The sequence below is a fragment of the Ictalurus punctatus genome, chromosome 3, assembly GCF_001660625.3.
Source record: "Ictalurus punctatus breed USDA103 chromosome 3, Coco_2.0, whole genome shotgun sequence".
NCBI lineage: Eukaryota > Metazoa > Chordata > Actinopteri > Siluriformes > Ictaluridae > Ictalurus > Ictalurus punctatus.
Window position 1 is genome coordinate 13,052,039 of NC_030418.2, and position 22,839 is coordinate 13,074,877.

General features: G+C 40.0%; 1 protein-coding gene across 1 annotated transcript in view; it reads left to right on the forward strand.

Moving 5' to 3' along the window:
- Positions 1-22,839, forward strand: part of epas1b (endothelial PAS domain protein 1b) — a 40,235-nt gene that overhangs the window by 13,628 nt on the left and 3,768 nt on the right. The window contains 14 exon segments of the mRNA NM_001350107.2: positions 1,677-1,867; positions 5,692-5,837; positions 6,288-6,372; positions 7,890-8,002; positions 8,475-8,677; positions 10,239-10,345; positions 17,096-17,243; positions 17,385-17,590; positions 17,722-17,894; positions 17,997-18,104; positions 18,685-19,154; positions 19,255-19,357; positions 21,190-21,292; positions 22,059-22,190. Coding sequence (NP_001337036.1) covers positions 1,677-1,867; positions 5,692-5,837; positions 6,288-6,372; positions 7,890-8,002; positions 8,475-8,677; positions 10,239-10,345; positions 17,096-17,243; positions 17,385-17,590; positions 17,722-17,894; positions 17,997-18,104; positions 18,685-19,154; positions 19,255-19,357; positions 21,190-21,292; positions 22,059-22,190 — 2,288 coding nt within the window.

Below are 22,839 nucleotides of genomic sequence, written 5' to 3' on the forward strand. Positions count from 1 at the left end.
ACTAATACTACACTGAACAAAGGTCAAATCCATGTAAACAGACAATAATTTACAGTACTTTAATATCTGCATGTATAAAATGTAAACATTAAAATTCATACCCTGAACTTTTCAGAATGAGTTTTCTTATATTTTGTTACTGGAGAAATATATGAATACATTTAATGCCATGTGCTACACCCATTAAAACAGCCTATGAGGCACTAAACAATGAATAATTCAAATATACAAAGAAAATGGTAATAGGTAGGTATGTCTTCCATACAATACAATGAGATTAATATTCTTAAGGCAACAATTCCATATTAATGAGATTGGGCAGTGATGTTGGGTGAGGAGGCCTGGTACATTGTCTGCATTTGAATTCATCCCAGAGGTGTACAGTGGGGTTGAGGTCAGGGCTCTGTGCAAAAAACTCAAGTTCTTCCACTCCAACCTTGGCAAACCATGTCTTCATGGACCTCGTTTTGTGCACAGGGGCATCATCAGGCTGGAACAGGTTTGGGCCCCTTAGTTCCAGTGAAGGGAAATTGTAATACTACAGCATACAGAGACATCCCATACAAGTGTGCTTCCAACTTTGTGGCAACAGTTTATGGATGAACCACATATGCGTATGATGGTCAGGTGCCCACAAACTTTTGGCCATAAAGTGTATCATAGTTACCGTAAGGTAAATTGGTTTGCTGGCCTATTTACACATGAGTTTATATAAGAATTACTAATAAGAATTACTTCATACATCCGAGTTATCTCTATTTTTTCAATAATAATAGATTGAGTTAGTTTAGTTTAGTTAGATTATAGTAATTGGTTTATGATTGTTTCCTGAATTCACTGCCACAATTAATTGTCTCAGTCATTGCCTTTTAAATTGATACATCAATCCGAATAGTCCCATTGTTACATCTTATTAATAGGCATGTTTTACACCTTGAAATCCCTGCTTATTATCCCGTTACTCCTCTTGAAGTCCCTGTTAACAATTTTTTAAATATAATTTCTTCTTACTATTAGCTGTGGCTTTTGTGGTAAATTTACTATCTACTGCACATGTTTCCCACTTATCTGATATATACCTGGCTGGGCGTTAGAGAATAGGATGGTGCAGATGGAGGTCCGGTTTGTAGCATAGTGCTGTATATATTTTGGTGTATGACAAAATCATGGCTCATGCAGCAGTAAAAAGTTGTGATCGAAGCAAAACTGCTAATCTATCAGTAAATATTTTTCAGTAACTCGCTCTGTTTATGTTGCTGCGTCTTTCTCGCTTTCTCTGCGGTAATTCCCTCTCAGTTTGGCTATGTTCATGTCACAACCAAGCTGGACATATAATAACAGGACATTTGTCAAGTAACCCCATTGTGTGAGAAAGTTGAGAGATTTTCAGATTTCTTTTCCTTGCCATTTTTTCTGTCCGGTTTAAGTTGGGCAGGAATATTAAGCATTGGCGACATAATATAAGCCCTTGTACAAATCAGAACTAACCATATGTTCATGTTAGCTGCCTATTTTCTTCCAGCAGGAGAATTCAGTATCTACTATGAAATACAGTAACTATAGTAAAACTAAAAGGAACGTAATTATGAGAATGTGGACGAAATTATTGGACCAAATTTAGAAATCTCTATTCCTACAGTGTTGCTAATATACATTCCCCTGCCTTCTCTCTGTAGAAGCACTTCAGAGCGGCGGAAGGAGAAATCTCGTGATGCGGCTCGCTGCAGGCGCAGTAAGGAGACGGAGGTGTTCTATGAGCTAGCACACCAGCTACCCCTGCCTCACAGCGTCAGCTCCCATCTGGACAAGGCCTCCATCATGAGACTGGCCATCAGCTTCCTACGCACATGCAAGCTCTTCACATCAGGTGCTCTATTCCAACATATATACATACACACACATGCACAAACTCACAAGTACAGCACATATACTCCTGGACAAAAAAATAAATAAATGGCCAAGCCTAGAATGGCAAACTATGAAGCTTTTAATTGTGTTAACAACAAATCATTGGTCAGGAAATTAGCAAGAATTACACAAATAGATAAAGTAACTTAGTATGGTCTAGCTTTCCCCCTTTTTTCCCCCCATTTCTTAAAATTTTTAAGCCTTGTGGGTAAACTTGTGGACAGCTTTTTATTTTTATTTTATTTTAATTTTGTACACCCAGACATTAGTGTTAGTTTGAATTTTATATCAAACATTTTAATCATTTCATGATTTTACCTTTGTGTTCAAGAAGACTTTCCTTGTTTCTAGCTTTTCCCCCAAACAGTTCACTGCAGCAAAAGTAAAGGAGCAAATGGTGGCACAGAAGGTCTCAGGAGTGCCATTTGATTAATTCATGCTAATTTTCTGACCACTGATTTCTGTTAAGATCATTAAAAGCTTAATATTTTGCCATTTTTGGCTTGGTCCATTTTTTTTTGGCCCAGAAGTGTATACCGCTCGTTAAGAAGTAAAGAGATAAAGAAATGGTGTTCAAAGTTTAGCATGCATTTTAATTCATGCCTTGATCAAGTGGCACAGTGGCATGCCCCAGGTACGAATACAAGGAAACATGAGGTGGTTATATGAGGAAACTGTTTGTTTTTGCTGCCAGGGTGTATTACTGTTACAGTCACATTATAGAAAGGAGGAGCTGATTTTATGCAAAGGTTTGATTGTGTTACAGGTTATTAGCCCAGCTATTGCTGTAGGCTTATTGGGTGAATAAAGAGCAAAGACTTTATTGAAATTGCCATGTAATAAAAGTCACAGACAATAGAGGCAGTTGACAAAGTGTTTGCAAATTACCTTGGATACTTTTTCTTTAGCTAAATGGTGTGTTTTTATGTGCACTGTTTTGATATCAAGGAAAAAAACAGACTTTCTGGAAGTTTCTTGAGCAGCGGAGGGTGTGTGTGTGTGTGTGTGTGTGTGTCTGTGTGGGTGTGTGTGTGTGTGTGTGTGTGTGTTTGAATGCGTGTGTCCATATTGTTTGCATTGTCTTAATTTTAAAATTAGAATCTCTGGGAGCCAGATAAAGGAACTTCTACAGGTTTTTTTCATTCCATCCGGTTCCATCCATTCCATCCTGTCAGTATTGCAGTGAGTGGGATCAGAGTAATTAATTTTTCTTAGATATTTACTGATACATTTTTATTGAATACCCCCCCCCCCTACTTTTTATGTTTGGTTTATTCAATTAATCTGTTACTTTTTTTTCTTCTTCTTTTTTTCGTTTTGTGACCTGTAATAAGTAAAGGTAAACATACACATGATCTTTGGGAGATGTAGGTAGAATGGCAGCCCAGTAATTCTAAGATGGTACATAGATAGTGTTATCAGATCATGTGTGCTGTGTGCAGAGAGGCATGACTGCTGCTTTCTCGGAGTTTCAGGCCAGCCAAAACATGGGCCTGCCCTGGCGCCACCAGCTCCACTTCTCACCCTATACCACCTTACCCTCAGTGGGGGTGCTAGGGAAACACCTCTTATATAAGATCAAGGCAAACCTGTGTCACTCGAGGTTATTAAAATGATACATTAGATACAATTAGAAAGGTGTTTGCTCACATGAATTGCTCTATGATAATGTCTGTCTGGGTGGAGCCTTTGTGGTTGTTTTCTTTCCAAATTTCTGGAAGTGTGTGGTATGAGCTTAGAGCATTCTTTACTGTGCTAAAACCAAGCTATCAATATCGATAGCAGTTAACTCCCACGAAAACCATCTTTCTCTAGATTTTTAACTGTTACAAGAAGGACTGGATTGGCTGCCAGATTGCCTAAAACAAAATTTACTTATAGTTGTTGTCTACAGTGTGATTATATTGCTGGGGTTTACATCCTGCTGCTTTTAATATAGATTCTGAATTTGTGTGTAGAAATGTCAAATATTGGGACAATATCCCAGACTTTCTTTGCATCTGGCTGGGGTGAAAAGGTTGGTGAAATAATATATGATTAAGGGCGATGGAAACAGATGGAAACATTTTTGAAAAAAATTACGAAAAACCATCAATGTGTTCCACTCGCTCTGCGGTTCATCTTTTCTTCCCTTCTTGGCATATTTGCCAAATGGTAGTTGATGAAAACAATGTTTTGCATTTACATTGCCCATTTTCCAGAAAATTGCTTAAAATCTCTAAAACATTTGCATGCACTCATACCCAGTAATTTCCATAAATACATACATACACAAATATAAGTAATCAAGAGTTGATAGTTTTCCATCAATAGTTCTCTATCAGAACTCAGTGTGGCCACTGTTGTTGAATAGAAAGGCTGCTTGATTTAGAGAGGCTTAGAGATACGCATCCTGTATGCAGTCCATGGGTTCAGAGGTCAGTCTCTATGATTGAGAGGAAATGTTCTAATATTAGCTCTCTGTATGCTACTGAGCTGTTTGTTTCCATTAGCAATTTGTCAAATATTACATCTTGCATTGAGTTACGTAAGACAGCTTAAAATTCTTCCCCCAGTGTAATCCAGTTGGGTATCATTTGTTCCAGATGTTGTGGTACAACCTTAGTGTCATAGTTTGTGGTCAGGTTTGGCCCTGAAACAGGAACACAGTCAGTCAGACTGGTATTTCTTTTCTTCAAAAATTCCAGCTCATTTTTGTGATCATGTACGGCTGGGAAAATGGACCTTCTTGAAATATTAAACCAAATGGAAGATTTGTTTAATCACAAAATGAAAGTCAAGGTCTTGGTTCCCTCGAGGCTTTTAAAGGTGCAATTTTCTGGAGCTGCAGGTCTCCAAGCTCGGCTCGGCTCCAGCTCTAGGCCTCCGTAGTCCTTGAGAACGGTTCTTATCTGAAGGAAGCACACTGGAGCGATCACATGCTTCCGACCCCCTACTGTGGAGCCGCTCTGTGTTCTTCTGCTGCTCACTCCACCTCCTCTGAGCCCAAGCCAGAGCCAGCACCACATTTCCTAACATACAATTATAACATGCGCTTCTGTGGAGACAACCATGCTATAGAGCATCATGTTCAAAATGTTTTGCTTTCGCTAAGCATATGGGTGACAATGTTTATACCTGTTTATGCTCATTTGAATTAGAGGTAGACTAGTTTACTTAAAAATTAAAATTAGAAAACAGTTATGTAATATGGTCATTTTAGAGACTTTTTCTTGGGCATGTAATGTAATTTGTGTATGTGTGTGTTTGGGTTTATAAGACTACACATAGTTTGTCCAGAAATGCAAGCTACATTTGGACTACTATCCCTATAATATAATGATTTTTAAGAATCTTTGTCATTCATTTTCATACCAGACAGTCTTTAAAATTTTACAGCTAGCATTTATAAAGAAAAACACTTCCTTTTGTTTTAGTTGGTACATGTGCACTGAATTTTTCTCTCATCTAAAGTGAGTTAACATGATTGATAGTGGTTATTAAGTGTGTGTGTGTGTGTGTGTGTGTGTGTGTGTGTGTGTGTGTGTGTGTGTGTGTTTGTGTGTGTGTGTGTGTTTGTGTGTGTTTGTGTGTTTCTGCGGGTGAAGTGGCCCAAGGGAAGTGACAAAGAGGAGGTTGCTGTTTTGGGGAGGATTAAGAGTAGCAGGATGAAGTTGTTCTGGTTTGTGTTGGCTATGAGCCATGGCCTTAAACCAAAACAACATGAATGTGCGTTCACACACAGACACCACTCAGATACACTTTAACGGCTTTCTATTATTGTGTGTGTGTGTTGTTTTGCAGGTTGCAGTACCAGTGAAACAGACATAGACAGACAGATGGACAGTCTTTATTTGAAGTCACTAGAAGGCTTCATCTCCGTGGTAACATCAGACGGAGACATTATCTTCCTCTCAGAGAACATCAACAAATTCATGGGGCTGACACAGGTGAACACACAAACAAGTATGCAGTGCGCACAAACCCACACCGCTACTAAAGATAACAGGTAACATAACAGGCCAGTTAGAGCTCCACGTTTGGGCAGTAAATAAGAGCTGAATTACTTAGTGTGTGTAGTCACATGAAGAGCCAACACTGTAGGAACCACATCTCATTCTGGAGTCACACCAGTCTTTATTTGACACCAGTCTCTGATTGACAAGACATGTCAAGCCGTAAAGAATGTTAAAGGTTTGTAATTCTATCTTTGTAAGACCCCAAAAGGTCAAAACCCTCACATATTCATATCATTATGGGGACATTTGGGCTCTGTAAAGAGATAAAATATGGCCCAATCACATATAAGCATTGTTGCCACTGTACAAATTGGTCTCCTCTCATGCAATGTAACCCATGATAGCTCTAGAATGATTGTGTATGTATGTATCTCTCACCAGGTTGAACTGATAGGTCACAGTATCTTTGATTTCACTCATCCCTGTGACCACGAAGAGATACGTGAGAACCTGAGCATGAAAACCGGTAATTTTACAATCCACTAACCCACAAATGACCACTGCTAGTTTCTCATGCATTATTTGTGGCTGCTTAGTCATGCAGACTCATCTAGATACTATGAATTGAAAATGATTGCACTGTTGTACCGTAAGTAAGGTTATACACTATATTATTTGTTAATTGTTATCACAGCATTGGCTTTTTGATAGTGATATTTTAGTGACATTTACATTGGTAGGGATATAACCCAGAAAGACTCATTTGCAGGGCATCTGGGGGAAAGCTGACTGCTTCAGGCCTGGGACGCAACAAAAAAGCCAGGTGAACTAGCAGCTAACAGCTGTTAGGGCATAGTGGTAGTGTTCTTTAAAAAAAAAAAAAGCCGACTTAAGGCCAGACCCACTTCGTGTTTAAATCCAAATACAGATACGGATAGTGCCATTGCAATATGCAAAACCCCAGTTTTATTATTATTGCTTTATTCCTGTAAGCAGTCTGACTACCTCAGAGGTAATCTTCCTGTTATGGTAATTCATGGCACTGACTGATCAAAAAAAAAAAGTTAATAGTTTTGGTCACATTATTTTCTTTGTCAGTGACACATCATGGGTGCATCAGTGTATTTTCATATTGCAAGGCACATCATAATTGTAGTGTGTAAAAATGTAATTTCAGTATACTTGTTTGACCCTATTGTCCAGCCCTAATATTCACAGAGCTCTAAAATTCGGCCCATTATGAAGACGTTAAGAGGAAACTCAGCAAACAAAAAATAAATAAATAAATAAAAATAGCATTACCATATCATTCGGAAATAATGAATATTTCAATTAACCACGTTTTAAAACATGTTTTCTAATTCTGTGTGTATAATGTGCTTAGGCAGAGAAAATACAGCTTAAAAAAAGGAAGAACAGCTATGTAAAGAAAAAAAAATAGCCGGAAATATTAGCCCACCCTGTCTGTTTGACCCTTGCACTCCTGCCAGTCTTTCATCTACTCACCCCTCTTTTTGACCTCTGATCTTCCTGTAGCCCTCTCACTGAGCCTCCTGCAGTCTTTCTCCTGTGTTTTGGTCTGGCTGGGTATCTTTGTTGTTATTTGAGGCCCTTTGCCTTGCTGACAACAATGCCAACTGGTAGCCTCTATATTTGTTTCTTCATGAGCTCCATTTGATTGCAAAAACTGTATCTCAAGTTGTCCCTTTGTGATCCTTGTATCTGGAGAGTCCACACTTGTGTGTGAACATTCTTTATTCCAGACCGAAAAAGTCAAAGACAGTCATTATGTTCAGAGCAGAAAGATAGTGTTGCCTGATCTAAAGTAGGAATTTTGAGTAGGAATGTGTATATTATAGCATGCTTTTCTGTGACATAGATGCTATTACAGTGTACCTAACCCTGCATCGTTTCACTGTACACTGAACATTTAAAACATTTCTTTAACTTCATTTTATAGTGACCAGAACCTAATATAATTATCAGCTATTTCTAACTAAGTGCAAACAGTAACAGTTTGTGTGTGGTTGCATTTTGGTGCAGGTGTGGGGAAGAAAGGCAAAGACTTGAGCACAGAGAGAGACTTCTTCATGAGAATGAAATGCACCGTGACAAGTCGAGGACGCACCGTCAACCTTAAATCAGCCAGCTGGAAGGTACATGATGTCTTTAATGAAGACGCTTATCTGGGAATGAAGGCAGATTTGATTTGTGGCTGACAACATTAACCTTTATCCACATTGTTTTCCAAGTGTAGACTGAAATTAGGGCAATATTTTTTGTTATTATTATTATATGCTTGGCTAAAATTTCTGATACTGGTTCAATAACAATTGGGTAAAGGTTGTTGCTGTTGATTAGTACATTATCATTTCAAATCCCAAGACCATTATCAACCATTATCAGTTGCTCAGCTCTATATGCTTGGAGTGTATTCACAATTCCTATCACGATTATAAATTGCTTTGGGGATATGGGCTAAACAATCCTTTTTAAACATATTTATAGTACAGTGATTGAAACTGCTGAACAGTAACTTCATTGTTAATTAGTAAACAGAAAGTAAGGTTTTCTATCCAATGCAAAATAAGAGAGAGCAGTTTTTGAATCAGTGCTTCCCTCCCTCAGGTGCTACACTGCACAGGTCATCTTAAAGTGTACAACGGCTGTTCTACACGCACTCCATGTGGATATAAAGAGTCACCACTGACCTGTGTGGTCATGCTCTGTGAACCGGTCCCTCACCCCTCCAACATTGACACACCATTTGACAGCAAGACCTTCCTCAGCCGACACAGCATGGACATGAAGTTCACCTACTGTGATGAGAGGTAACACTCACACACACAAATAAATGCACATACTTTCCATGTACCTGCACATTCAATCATCTTCAGTAAGCTTTATTCTGGTTGTGGTAGCGGTGGACCCGGTTATCCTTAAACCAAAGAATCTTAAAGCAAAGAACCTGAGAACCTGGAGGAAATCTACACAAAAATAGGGAGAACTTGCAAATCCAAACAGATGATAACCCCAATGCTCAGAATTGAACCGGGGTTCTGGAGCTGTGAGGAGCATTGCTAAACATTGCACTACCATGCCACTCGGGTGACTGATAATGTTTTCACAATCTCCGACATCTGACATGTGTTTTGTTAGTGTAACTGTTAATATTCTAATAGATGCATTCATTTATATGAACCAAGAGTCCTTTATTTTTAGATTCATTTATCTAAAAAATAAACCTAAATCTAAAATTACTACCAAACTCTTCTGCATTAATAGTCTGCTCACATAAGTTCAGGGTGCTGCTACAGTCAGAGTGCACTTTATTCTTTAGAATAAAGTAATATTGCTTAGAATACAATAACCCAGTCTTAATGATGTTACCCCTTGTTTGGGGTCATAGTGCATCCTCCACCCTTTCACCTGTTCATACTGGATGGCGTTAGCCACATACACTTTTTCAATTGTCACAACACGATGAGTAAATAAACTCAATCCAAATCGAATTATAAACTTGCTGTTCCTAACTGTATGTGCCAGAACTTTGACAGTGGTGTAGGTTTCATTTAAACTTGGTTGTGGGGGGGAGATGATGTATGATTTAATTTTTAAACTATAAATTATCAATGATGTTAAAGGTTCTACCTATGTGCTTTAGCAGCTCAGTCGGCTCATTTAAATTTTGCTTTGCTGCTCAGGGCTCTGGGCAATGAGGTAGGAGTTTTAATGGTCAGATAATTTATCCTATTTAGTGTGTAGAATGTGGTGTGGGAGTCAACTCTCATCTGCGTTATGGAGGAAAAAACAAATGTCTTCTATGAGTAGCACAGTAGCATTTTTCTTCTAAAGAGGGCAACATTCCAAAATCTTAAATTGAGTAAAAGTCACATTATGTGTGTTTTCACTTCAGAATTAAATTTGGCACCCTGAATTCCATTTAACTGTCACCAGTTAGCAAATACATTATACTACATTCAAGCAGTTAAAGTTACTAATTATTTAGTTTGCTTCACTTTACACAGCTGCACAGTTGTGGTCAGCCACTAAGGGTGGACAGTTAGGGTTAATTGAAAGCTAAATTTGAAATTAGTCATTCATCACAATACTAGAGTGTGGTAAGTTTTGAGAATGTTTTCAGGGTCAGTGCAATGACCTTGGGATGGGAAAGTGGCAGTAATCTTTCTCAGAAATGTGCGAGCTGAAAAATCCTCAGATAGTGAGTCATTAAGTCCTTATGCTGTGCAGACCAGTCCATACGAAATGGATCATCATTACTGTAAGTGTCTTGAAATAACCAGAGCTCAAAGAATTTAAAGAGAACAACTAAAGAGGATTTCTATTTACAAAATTGTGTCCATGTGTTTGTGTGTGAACCCTGTGTTCCAGAGTAACTCAGTTAATGGGCTACAATCCTGAAGACCTCCTGGGTCGCTCTGTGTATGAGTTCTACCATGCCCTCGACTCTGAAAGTGTCACCAGAAGCCACCAGAATTGTAAGTTGCTCATCACCCTGGGCTTAATACACAAGATACCCAAGCCTATACCTGTAAGCTACTCTCTCACAACTTGTACCCACACTCCAGTCAGCAAGGTTATCACCAGGCATGTTACTGTGTGTCTGTTTTCATGCATATATTTTTTTATCCTAATGAGATGAAAATAAGAATCACACTCAGGAATACTTTTATTGGCCTGGTAAGAGTTCACTTATAACAGACTACTTTTGAAATCAAAGTAAACAGTATATTATGGAAGTAAAGGGAAAACAGTAATTTGTCAACAAAATAAAAAAAAAAATTATTGGTACACTTATAAATAATGTTGTGTTACTCCTGGCTTGGAGAGAAAAACTCACGTAATGGACGTTAGGACTGATGCAAGTGCAGAAAAGAGCTTTATTAAAGAGAGGCAGGCAGACAAATCCAAAACGTGAATCAGAGTCATGGTCAAAAACAGGCAAATGATCAGGCAATCTGCAAATGGGCATGAACAAGTCTAAACTATAATCGGACAACGAGGGCGAGAGCGAGATCAAAACTAATGCACAGAAACAAAGAACAACGGTTTGGTATTCAGAAAAAAACTCACGCAATATTTCGCACTGAACACAGACACACAAGAGGTTTAAATACCAACGTAATCAAGGGTGAACACAAAACAGCTGAGACTAATGATGACACACAAGGGAAACAACCAATGACAATACAGGGGCGGAGACAGGATAGAAATCGAAACAGATGCACACGTAGAAAGTAAACAAAGTCAATGTCACTAAAAAACCCAGAAGCACGTGCTTGCGCTTCAAGCTCGCGCTTTGGGTTTCAGAGCATGTTGCGAGCTCCAGAGCGTTGCGCAAGGGGAAATCGTGACAGTAACAGCATGGGATTTTATATGTGTGCAAGCTCATATTTATACCCTAAGGAAACATAGGTAAATAGTTTCTCCTATTGTTTTTGTAGAAAATTATATAATTATATACACACGGTATGTACAGATCAAACATGAACATTCATGGAATACTTAATACATGATCAGGCTCTTCTTTCTGATTCTACTTTGCTGCCTGTTGTATCATCATCCAGGAACCTGGAGAATTATATATTATGTTTACTCTGTATTCCGGTCAAGAATGCCTCTTTAGTTTGGTCACGATGTTTATATCTAGTTTTATGGTTTAGACAGTTTATTAATAAATCTCACACTTTGGTTTTTAAACCTTTGTTCATCTTCGCTTGATTTTATCCATCAATTGTTTTTTAGTTTAAGGAGAGACTCTTGACCTAGAGTATCATAAACCTTTTATAAGTGCACATACAAAAGATTCTCTGTGTTCATAGCAAACACTAAAGAATGATCACTAAAAAATTTACACCTAGGAGAATGATCATACTGTATATTATGTCTCTTTTAGGTACTCTGATTCAGTAAGCCCAGTTCATTCTTTTGTGCATGTTTTTTTATTCCCAGAAATGCATGAGAAAAACTGAGAAAAAATATATATCGACCGTAGTCAGGCCAGGCAAACTGCATGCTTGTGATGAGACACTGCTGTTTATAGCGTATTTGTTAATGGTTGGTGATTAACTAGGCTAATTATTTAACTAGGGTATTTATACGGAACATTATGTCTCTAAATAAATTTTATTGCTTTTTAAAGCACTACCACCATTGCCATAGAAGCAACAATACCAAACCTCTTCAAATGCAGACATTCATCTCTCTGAAATGCATGCAGCCACTGACCCCTTTCTCTGTGTTTTTATAATGCCCCTGAATACCCCACCACTGTGTCCTGTTCAATTAGTCCTCAACATGAATCTGTGTTAATCCCATGTCACAATGAAGTGGGCTTTCAGATGGCACTGTGCGTCTGCCTACCTAATACAAACAACCCTGAAACTCTATATCTGGTGAGATTTACGAAACCTGGACTGTCCACACACACACACTGCTGAAGGGAGGGGCACTGAGGCCATCAGGCCCCAAGGCAGACAAATTGCATTTCACATGTGCGTATGAGTTATGATCGCGATTCAAAAGAGCCTTATTGGATTGGCTCTATTAGGGCCGACTGCAGCCAGCATTAGGATGTCTTGAATCTCATTATGGGTGACTTGTGACAGGGGGAGATAAAAGCATCGAATAGAGCAGGGATGGCTTGCCCTTGCCTCGGCCAGGTGTCCCAGATTGCCTCCTAATCAGATACTGTAGGTGGAATGGCTTCTATCTGCAGTGACATTAACATGTAATTAGGGCCTTTTCACTGTGTGGTGAAAAGAAAAGAGACCAGAAAGGCAAGTGTTGATCTGGATTGGATTTGTTGAAAGTGAAAGGCAGAAGTCACTTCCCATATGTGTGTATATATTTTATGTCTCACACATGAAAAGGTCTGAATAAACAACCTGATTACTAGGCTGTAGAGCTATAGACCATGAATTTTGCACAAACATTACTACCAGTAGCTCATTATACATGTACGTACATTTACACCACCTGGCAGTCACCATTATCCAGAGTGACTTACAGAAGTGCTCTCTACGCTCTATAAAAAACAAATCCCCTTGCTAATACAAATATGTCATCGTTTAAGAATAATGTTAAGCTAAAACACTTATTACAATCATTTGCTACGGCAATAAAAACATTATTAGTTGAGGATTTATTTAAATTAGTGTTCATTTAAGTGCTTCATGAAGGGGCACGTTGTCAGTCTTTGTTTGAAGACAGCTGGTGACTCAGCTCTTTGGACAGTCAAGGGAATTTCATTTTAACATCTATTTGCCAGCGCAGAGTAGAGTCTTGATGCATGTCTTGTCTGTATCTTGAGGAATGGTGGGCCGAGTTTAGCCATGCTAAAGGCCCAAAAGGGAACGTCGTGCAGAGCAGAGTTTGATAAGTGTCTTTAGGTAGGTGAGGGCTGGTTCATTTGTGGCTTTTTAGGCAAGCAGCAGTGTTTTAAACCTGGTGGGGTCAACTACAGGCAGTCAGTGGAGGAAACACAGCAATGGTGAGCTATGGGAGAACTTGGGGTCTTTCAGAACCAGTCATGCAGATGCACGACACCAGTTGAGTGACAGTGGTACCTCATATGATTGTCTCTGCAGATAGCAAACCAATACCATGCTGCACCACAAATTTTATGGTCATGGGTATAGACAGGAGAGTCTTGTGATTGACATTGTGAAGGCTGCTGAGAGGTCAAAGAGGATGAGGACTGATCATAGTGGCTGATCTAGCAGCATGAAGCTTCTCAGTAATAGCCACAAGAGGCATGTCTGTGGAGTGTGTTGCTTCAAAAAGACTGTTGAGGATATTGGAAGTCGTTTTGCATAAGAAAGTGAAAAAACTGTTTGTATATATCATGTTCAAACATTTTATAAAGAAAGGAGAGCTATGATATCAGTTTGCTAGTTGCTTATCTGAGGAGTCTAGTGTGGGCTTTTTCAGGTTAGACATAACTCTTGCTGTCTTATAATTATGGAAAAAGTATAATAACACAAACATGAGACAGTCAAACGCCACTACGAAATGTATCCTACATTGTGTTTTTGTGCTTTCTCCCAGCACAGCAGCTAACTCAACGCTGCTAACTACTTAGAGAATGGGCCCTCTATGCTGCTCACTTTATGTCTCTGTGGATTCAGCCGGACAATTGGCTAGGGCAGTGAGACTGGTCTGTAGATCAGCATACGCTAGTGTGGGCTAATCCTGCCTTAGTGAACCCTATGACCCTCAGCCCACTGCTTTCCCACACAAAATCTGGACCAGGTCCATGAAAGAAGAGACAGGCTCACACTATCAAAACTAATACGTATGACTTTGCACTGTCTGTGTCTGCATGTCTGCCATGCTCATACTTTCCTATCTGCCCTTATATCAGCTCTGAATCTGCTATTCAAAGGGTATGGCAAGACTGCAGTGTGTGTAGGGCTGCAACAAATATTTCATAAATAAGAAATAAGAAAAATCATCTAAATATTTGATTATACCTTTTCATGTGACAACACTGAAGAAATGACACTTTGCTACAATGTAAAGTAGTGCGTGTACAGCTTTTGTAACAGGGTAAATTTGCTGTCCCCTCAAAATAACTCAACAAACAGCCATTAATGTCTAAACTGCTGGCAACAAAAGTGAGTACACCCCTAAGTGAAAATGTCCAAATTGGGCCCAAAGTGTCAATATTTTGTGTGGCCACCAATATTTTCTAGCACTGCCTTAACCCTCTTGGGCATGGAGTTCACCAGAGCTTCACAGGTTACCACTGGAGTCCTCTTCCACTCCTCCAGGATGACATCACGGAGCTGGTGGATGTTAGAGACCTTGTGCTCCTCCACCTTCCGTTTGAGGATATCTCACAGATTCTCAGTACAGTTTAGTCCATCACCTTCATCCTCAGCTTCTTTAGCAAGGCAGTAGTCACCTTGGAGGTGTGTTTTTTGATCGTTATCATGCTGGAATACTGCTCTGCGGCCCAGTCTCCGAAGGGAGGGGATCATACTCTGCTTCAGTATGTCACAGTACATGTTGGCATTCATGGTTCCCTCAGTGAAATGTAGCTCCCCAGTGCTGGCAGCACTCATGCAGCCCCAGACCATGACACTCCCACCACCATGATTGACTGTAGGCAAGACACACTTGTCTTTGTACTCCTCACCTGGTTGCCGCCACACACGCTTGACACCATCTGAACCAAATAAGTTTATCTTGGTCTCATCAGACCACAGGACATGGTTCCAGTAATCCATGTCCTTAGTCTGCTTGTCTTCAGCAAACTGTTTGCGGGCTTTCTTGTGCATCATCTTCAGAAGAGGCTTCCTTCTGGGACGACAGCCATGCAGACCAATTTGATGCAGTGTGCGGCGTATGGTCTGAGCACTGACAGGCTGACCCCCCACCCCTTCAACCTCTGCAGCAATGCTGGCAGCACTCATACGTCTATTTCCGAAAGACAACCTCTGGATATAACGCTGAGCACGTGCACTCAACTTCTTTGGTCGACCATGGCGAGGCCTGTTCTGAGTGGAACCTGTCCTGTTAAACCCCTGTATGGTCCTGGCCACCATGCTGCAGCTCAGTGTCAGGGTCTTGGCAATCTTCTTATAGCCTAGGCCATCTTTATGTAGAGCAACAATTCTTTTTTTCAGAGCCTCAGAGAGTTCTTTAGCATGAGGTGCCATGTTGAACTTCCAGTGACCAGTATGAGGGAGTGTGAGAGCGATGACACCAAATTTAACACACCTCCTCTCCACTCACACCTGAGACCTTGTAACACCAACAAGTCACATGACACTGAGAAAGGAAAATGGCTAACTGGGCCCAATTTGGACATTTTTACCTAGAGGTGTACTCACTTTTGTTGCCAGTAGTTTAGACATTAATGGCTGTATGTTGAGTTATTTTGAGGGGACAGCAAATTTACACTGTTACACAAGCTGTACACTCACTACTTTACATTGTAGCAAAGTGTCATTTCTTCAGTGTTGTCACATGAAAAGATATAATCAAATATTTACAAAAATGTGAGGGGTGTACTCACTTTTGTGAGATACTGTATATATATATATATATATATATATATATATATATATATATATATATATATAATTTTATTTTTACTTTGTGTGAGTGTTTCTCATTAATTCATTTTGTAATTAATGTTGTACTAAGTGTAACCAAAGTACAAACAAAATAGGAACCAATCGCATGGCAGCAGCATAATTCATAATGCACAAAATTATGCAGAGCTTCAGTTAATGTTCACATAAAACTTCAGAGTGGGGATAAAATGTGGATTCAGTTACTTTAACCATGGCATGATTGTTGGTGCAGAAGGGCTTGTTTGAATACTTCAGAAACTGCTGATCTCCTGGGAGTTTCACATACAACAGTCTCTAGAGTGTACACAGACTGGCGCGGGGGGAAAAACACATCCAGTGAGTGGCAGATCTGAATGTGGAAGCATTATGTTCATGAGAGAGGTCAAGAGAATGGCCAGACTGATTAGAGTTTACAGGAAGCCTATAGTAAGTCAAATAACTACTCTTTACAACCATGGTGAGCAGAAAAGCATACCATAATGTCAAAACTTGAGGCTGAAGGGCTGCAACAGCAGAAGACCACAATGGGTTACACTCCTCTCAGCTAAGAACAGGAATCTGAGGCCACTGTAAACAAAAGCTCAAACCAGTCTGACCGTTCTCCTCTGACCTCTCTCATTAACAAGGCGTTTCCTCCTGCAAAACCCCTGCTCACTGGATGTTTTTATTGCACCATTATGTGTAAACTTTAGAGACTGTTGTAAGTGAAGATCCCAGGAGAACAGCAGTTTCTGAAATAACCAAAATCAGCTTGTCTGACACCAACATCCAACAACGTGAACATTTACTAAAGTTCTTGATCTGCATCTGGCTAAATTGGATAATTGCATGAATGAGTGATGTTACAGGTTCTTCCAGTTCTAAAACCATTAAGTAGCAGAAAAATTTCAACCTCGATTTAGATTTAATGAGAGTTACATTCCACTGAAAAGTTTTTCATATGTTCTAATGTTAATAACTAAAGTAAATCATCTTGACGTTTTATTGTATGTGTAAAGAGTATTCAACATTGTATTCAGTAGAACATTATGTAATGATAGTTGCAGACGTAAATGTTTTCAACATATTAAACTGATGATTAAAAGGTTATTGAATGATGCTCTAATTTGATCATCGAAAATGATCATTTTCTGCATTCTGCAGTATGCACAAAAGGACAGGCTGTGAGTGGACATTACCGGATGTTGGCCAAGCATGGGGGCTTTGTGTGGGTGGAGACTCAAGGCACCGTCATTTACAGTAGCCGCAACTCTCAGCCACAGTGCATCGTGTGTGTCAACTATGTCCTGAGGTTGGTGGAAAGGCAAAACCTGTAAACCACATCTTTGTTGTAACTTCCTTTATATTTTCCTATATACTGTTTGGTTGCAATGAACCTAAATGAAATTTAAGAAAACTTATTATTCTTCTGTGTCCCTCTTTCATTTGAAAGTGATATTGAGGAGAAGTCCACAATCTTCTCTAAAGACCAGACAGAGTCTTTGTTGAAGACAAATATGAGCAGTTTCTTTAGCAAGGCTAGATCTCCCATGGCCTCTGAGACCAGTAGTGCCCTCTTCACCAAGTTCAAAGAGGAACCAGAGGATCTCAACCACTTGGCACCGACTCCTGGTGATGGTTTCATCCCCCTCAACTTTGGTAATTCCAATACAAGCTTGTAATACATCTTGCTATCTTAAATAGAGACATGATCTATCTTGAAATGTACTTCATACTTCTGCTATGTAATGTTCAGTGACACTTTACAGCTGATGCATCTTATATTGTAGGTCATCCTTCATTTGAGGAATACCCAGTGTGTTCTAAGGTTTCTCCTATGCATCCTCCTGCCACTCACTCGGTCACTGAGCGGCATAACTTGCCAACGATGGGTGCCAACTTCTCCATACCCCAGGCTCCACCACCCAGCAGTGCCACTCCCAGCATAAGCAACTGCTCTACGGTAAAATCAAGCCTTTCAATACACTTTTAATGGGCTCCTGTTATAAGAACAGAATTGATCTTTTTTATTGCTGAGTCTTAATGGTCGCATCTTATTCTACAGCCTAGCAGCCCAGATGATTACAAAAGCCCAGTGGATGACCTGAAGATGGAGATCACAGAGAAACTGTTTGCCATGGACACCAAGGGGAAAAACTCCTACAGTCAAGAGGTAGATGCTAGATAGAGGTTTTTTAGTCTGATATCTTTTAAAAACATTTCTGGCTACAAATGTCAGGATATTGAAGGTTGCAATCTCATTGGCTCTCTGCAAGTTTGTGTATACACACTTTCTTGCACACTTATGTGAACACCGTGAAGCAAACTTTTCAGAGCAAGATAAGGTCGCTGAACTGAAAAATCATGGAATCTAGTCTTTAAAAGATAAAATGCTTAATTTGAAGCAGTTGTGAGTGTTTGCTGACATGCTGTGGGAAGGTCTGTAGGTGGTCATCTGCCATATCAGACAAACTGCCTCCATCTATGAACGTAGATGGTTCGTGGCCATCTTTATTGACAAAACATACCAGATCCTATAGTGATTGCTAAAAGTCTGGCTTGCTAGAGTAGTTTGTGTTTACTAGACTAGTGTGTGACTTTTAAGTGATTTGAGTTATACAATTATAGTATGCATACTACATTTCATATCCATTTAAAATACAGTATATATTTCAGAGTCATTTAATGCTCAGAAAGCCTCATAAAAGTAGGGTTTGCATATTTCTAGCCCTACTCTCTTCTGTTCCTTTCAGACTGAACTGAGTGATCTGGACCTGGAGACTTTAGCACCCTACATTCCAATGGATGGTGAAGACTTTCAGCTAAATCCCATCGGTCAGGAGGAGCCTCTGCCTGAAGCTGTTGCTCTTGGCATTACCGAGTACAGCTTCAGCAACATTGCCAACTTCTTCCAGCCATTGACCCCACCTCCAGGGGCCCACTTCCAGCCCAATCCACACTCTGCTAGTGAGAAGCAGGCACCCAGTACTGCCACAATGGAGCCCTGGCCCCCCATATTTTATGCCAGCCACATGCCTCTGGCACACCACACCAACCCAGAAAGCATACCACTAGCCTCTATGGGTGGGCATCAGAGTCTGCAATGGCCACCTGACCCGCCGATAAATTACTCCAGTACCAAAGGTGGTGCGATAGACTCGTTGGTGGAAAAACACTCATGCCAAGCTCTGCAAACAAATCGCATGTCCCTCCACAATCAAAGGTGACTCTATAGAATGGTTCTGAATGTATTTCTGAATGTATTTTTGGCAACATGGTTGGATTGCACTTGCTGTTAGAGTAACGAGTGTGTCATTTGGCAGGTCCATGGAGAAATACGGACCTTGTAAAGCCTACAGAGACGTAAGCCCAGTCCGGCTCACAATACCAAACACTATGAAGCGCTCGTTTTCAAACATGAGCATGGTAAGTCAATTCATAGCTTTTGCGTATATACACTTGTTCTTTTATGCAGTTCTCCAATCAGCCAGTTATGTGGCATGTGTTCAGATACAGGTTCAGTTTTATGCTTCAGTTAATGATCACATCAAACATCAGAATGAAGAACAAGTGTGATCTCTTTGACTTTAACTGTAGCATGGTTGTTGGTGTCAGAAGGGCTGGTTTGAGTATTTCAGAAACTGCTCACTGATCTCCTGGTAATTTCACACACAACAGTCTCTAGAGTTTACACAGAATGGTGCAAAAAAAAAACAAAAAAAAAACATTGAATGAGTGACGGTTCGCTTGGTGGAAACTCCTTGTTGATGAGAAAGGTCAGAGGAAAATAGCCAGATTGGTTTGAGCTGTCAGGAAGGATTTAGTAACTCAAATAAACACTCTTTATAACTGTGGTGAGCAGAAAAGCATCTCAGCATACAAAAATCATTGAACTTTGAGGTAGAGGGCTGCAACAACAGAAGACCACATTGGGTTCCACTCTATACCTCGACCAGTCAGACCAGTCAGTATTATGTAGGGAGACCTACATAATATTGGTCAGGTGGTTTTAATGTTATGGCTGATCAGTATATATACACACCACTCCACAAGAACTCCACAAGACATCTGAAGGTGTACTGTGGCTCTGGCCCCAAGATGTTAGCAGCAGATCCTTTAAGACCTGTAAGTTGCGAGGTGGGGCCTCCATGGATCGGATTTGTTTGTCTAGCACATCCTACAGATGCTCAGTCTGATTGAGCTGAGAAATTTGTCAACACCTTGAACTCTGTCATGTTCCTCAAAACATTCCTGTTTTTTTGCTGTGTGTCAGAGCATTATTCTGCTGAAAGAGGACACTGTCAGTAGTATCACTGTCAGAATACCGTTGCCATGAAGGGGTGCACTTAGTCTGCAACAATGTTTAGGTAGGTGGTACGTGTCAAGGTACATCTGCGTGAATGCCAGGACCCAAGGTTTCCCATCAGAACATTGCCCAGAGCATCACACTGCCTCCACTGGCTTGCCTTCTTCCCATAGTGCATCCTGGTGCCATCTTTTCCCCTGGTAAGCGATGCACATACTCCACATGATGTAAAAGAAAACATGATTCATCAGACCAGGCCACCTTCTTTCATTGCTCCATGGTCCAGGTCTGATGCTGACATGCCCACTGTAGGTGCTTTTGGCAGTGGACAGGGGTCAGCATGGGCACTCTGACCAGTCTGCTGCTACACAACCCCATTTGCAGCAAGCTGTGGTGCACTGTGTTCTGACACCTTTCTATCATAACCAGCATTATCTGTTTCAGCGATTTGTGCTACATTAACTCTTCTATAGGATCACACCAGATGGGCTAGCCTTCATTCCCCGTGCATATCAGTGAGCTTTGGGTGCTCGTGACCCTGTAGCCAGTTCACCGCTTGTCCTTCCTTGGCCCACTTTTGGTAGGTACTAACCACTGCATACTGGGAACACCCCACAAGACCTGCTGTTTTGGAGTTGCTCTGACCCAGTCGTCTAACCATCACAATTTGGCCCAAGTCAAAGTTGCTCAGATCCTTATGTTTCTCCATTTTTCCTGCTTCCAACACATCAGTTTCGAGAACTGACTGTTCACTTGCTGCCTAATATATTCTACCCCTTTACAGGTGCCATTTTTACGAGATAATCAATTATTCACTTGACCTGTCATTGCTTTTAATGTTATGTTTTATCGGTGTGTGTGTGTGTGTATGTGTGTATTTCTTTAAAGAATCAGCCTTCACTTCTTTGTGTTTTTTACTGACTATGTGGTGATGTACTTGTGCATTGTGTAGGGGGTATCTTCTGCTACCAGGCCAGCAGAGATGTGGAAAAGGATGAAGAATGAAAGCTGTGCCATTTTGAACAGGATGTCTCAAAGCAGCAGTGCCTTAACAGGTAAAGAGTCCATAACTCTAAAACCTAACATATAAAGCCTATAGCAGAGACAATATGCTTGAGTCCTAGTGTATAATACACTGTATGGCTAACAGTTTGTAGACACCTGACAATCACACCCATATGTAGGCCTTCCCCAGACTGTTGCCACAAAGTTGGAAGCACACAATTGTGAAGGATGTCTTCTTTAGCGGCAACGGTTAAGGCTCTGGATTACTGATCAGAAGACTGGGGGTTCAAGCCCCAGCACTGTCAAGCTGCCACTGTTGGGCCATTGAGCAAGGTCTGTAATCCTTTCTGCTCCAGGTGTGCTGTTTCATGGCTGACCCTGTACTCTGACCCCAGCTTCCTAACAAACTGGGATATGCAAAGAAAAAGAATTTCACTGTGCTATAATGTATATGTGACAAATAAAAAATGCTTCTTCTTCTAAAAAACACCTACTGTATGGGTGTGATGGTCAGGTGTCCACAAACCTTTGGCTAAATAGCATATGTATATACTAGATATGAGTTTTTATGTGTTCACAAATGCATATTACATTTTTTCATTGCAGGTTTTATGCTAATAATGATGTTTTAGTGCTACTAGGAGTACAGAAGTCTTATAAAACCATTTCTGAATATAAATCAGAAAATTATTTATTGCTTCAGACAATGCTTTAGCCAATTTCATGTAATCTACAGTTCGTCCAACAGCTGAATTGTTCACGGTATCTAGGAACGGAATAGTTTTTCACAATGCACTTGCATTTTTTGCTGTGCAGGTGAGCACATGGGCCACCAGCATAGGAAGACTCAGAATCAAGGTAATCAAACAGCGCGGGGGAAAAAAGACTATCCAGAACACTGCTGTAACTACACAGACTACAACATGCTGCCTAACACAAAAATGGAAGGTGAGCTCATGAAATAAAACTTTTCAACATTTCAGAATCATACTATATCTGTTTTTTAGAGCTAATGTATGTTCAGAGTTGTAGAACTTAAGTGCAAGAACATTTAAATGTTCGTACAGTTACAAATACACAGCGTACAATATTTATTCATAGAAGATTTAGTGCTGATAATGCAACTTAAACCTTTAGTCCTCCAGATGAGAAATGTCTTGCTTAAGATGCTGTCTTCTTAGGTTTTTCTTTGAGTGCTATTTAAAGGGAAAATACTGTTCATTAATTATTAGTGTCATATGTCATTGGTCAAATGACATTTAAAGGTTTTTGAGTACTATATAAATTTCGGCTTGACATATTGTGGTAACATTAAATTGTGGTAACATCTACTGTGACAGTAGAATGCTGCTGGACTTGTTCCATGTTTGAACAAATATTACACAGGAAAAATATGCTTAATATCATTTTCAGAATTGTGCATAATTGAGACACACCTCAGTTTTACTTAAACTCTCACACAGCCTCTGAATGGCACTTAAGTCTGTAGTTACATCTAAGGTCTGAATACCAACTTTGGTATTAAATCCTCATTATGTGCATGTAACTCAACTCTGCATACGGCCCTTAATGCAAAAGACTGACAAATGACGAATGC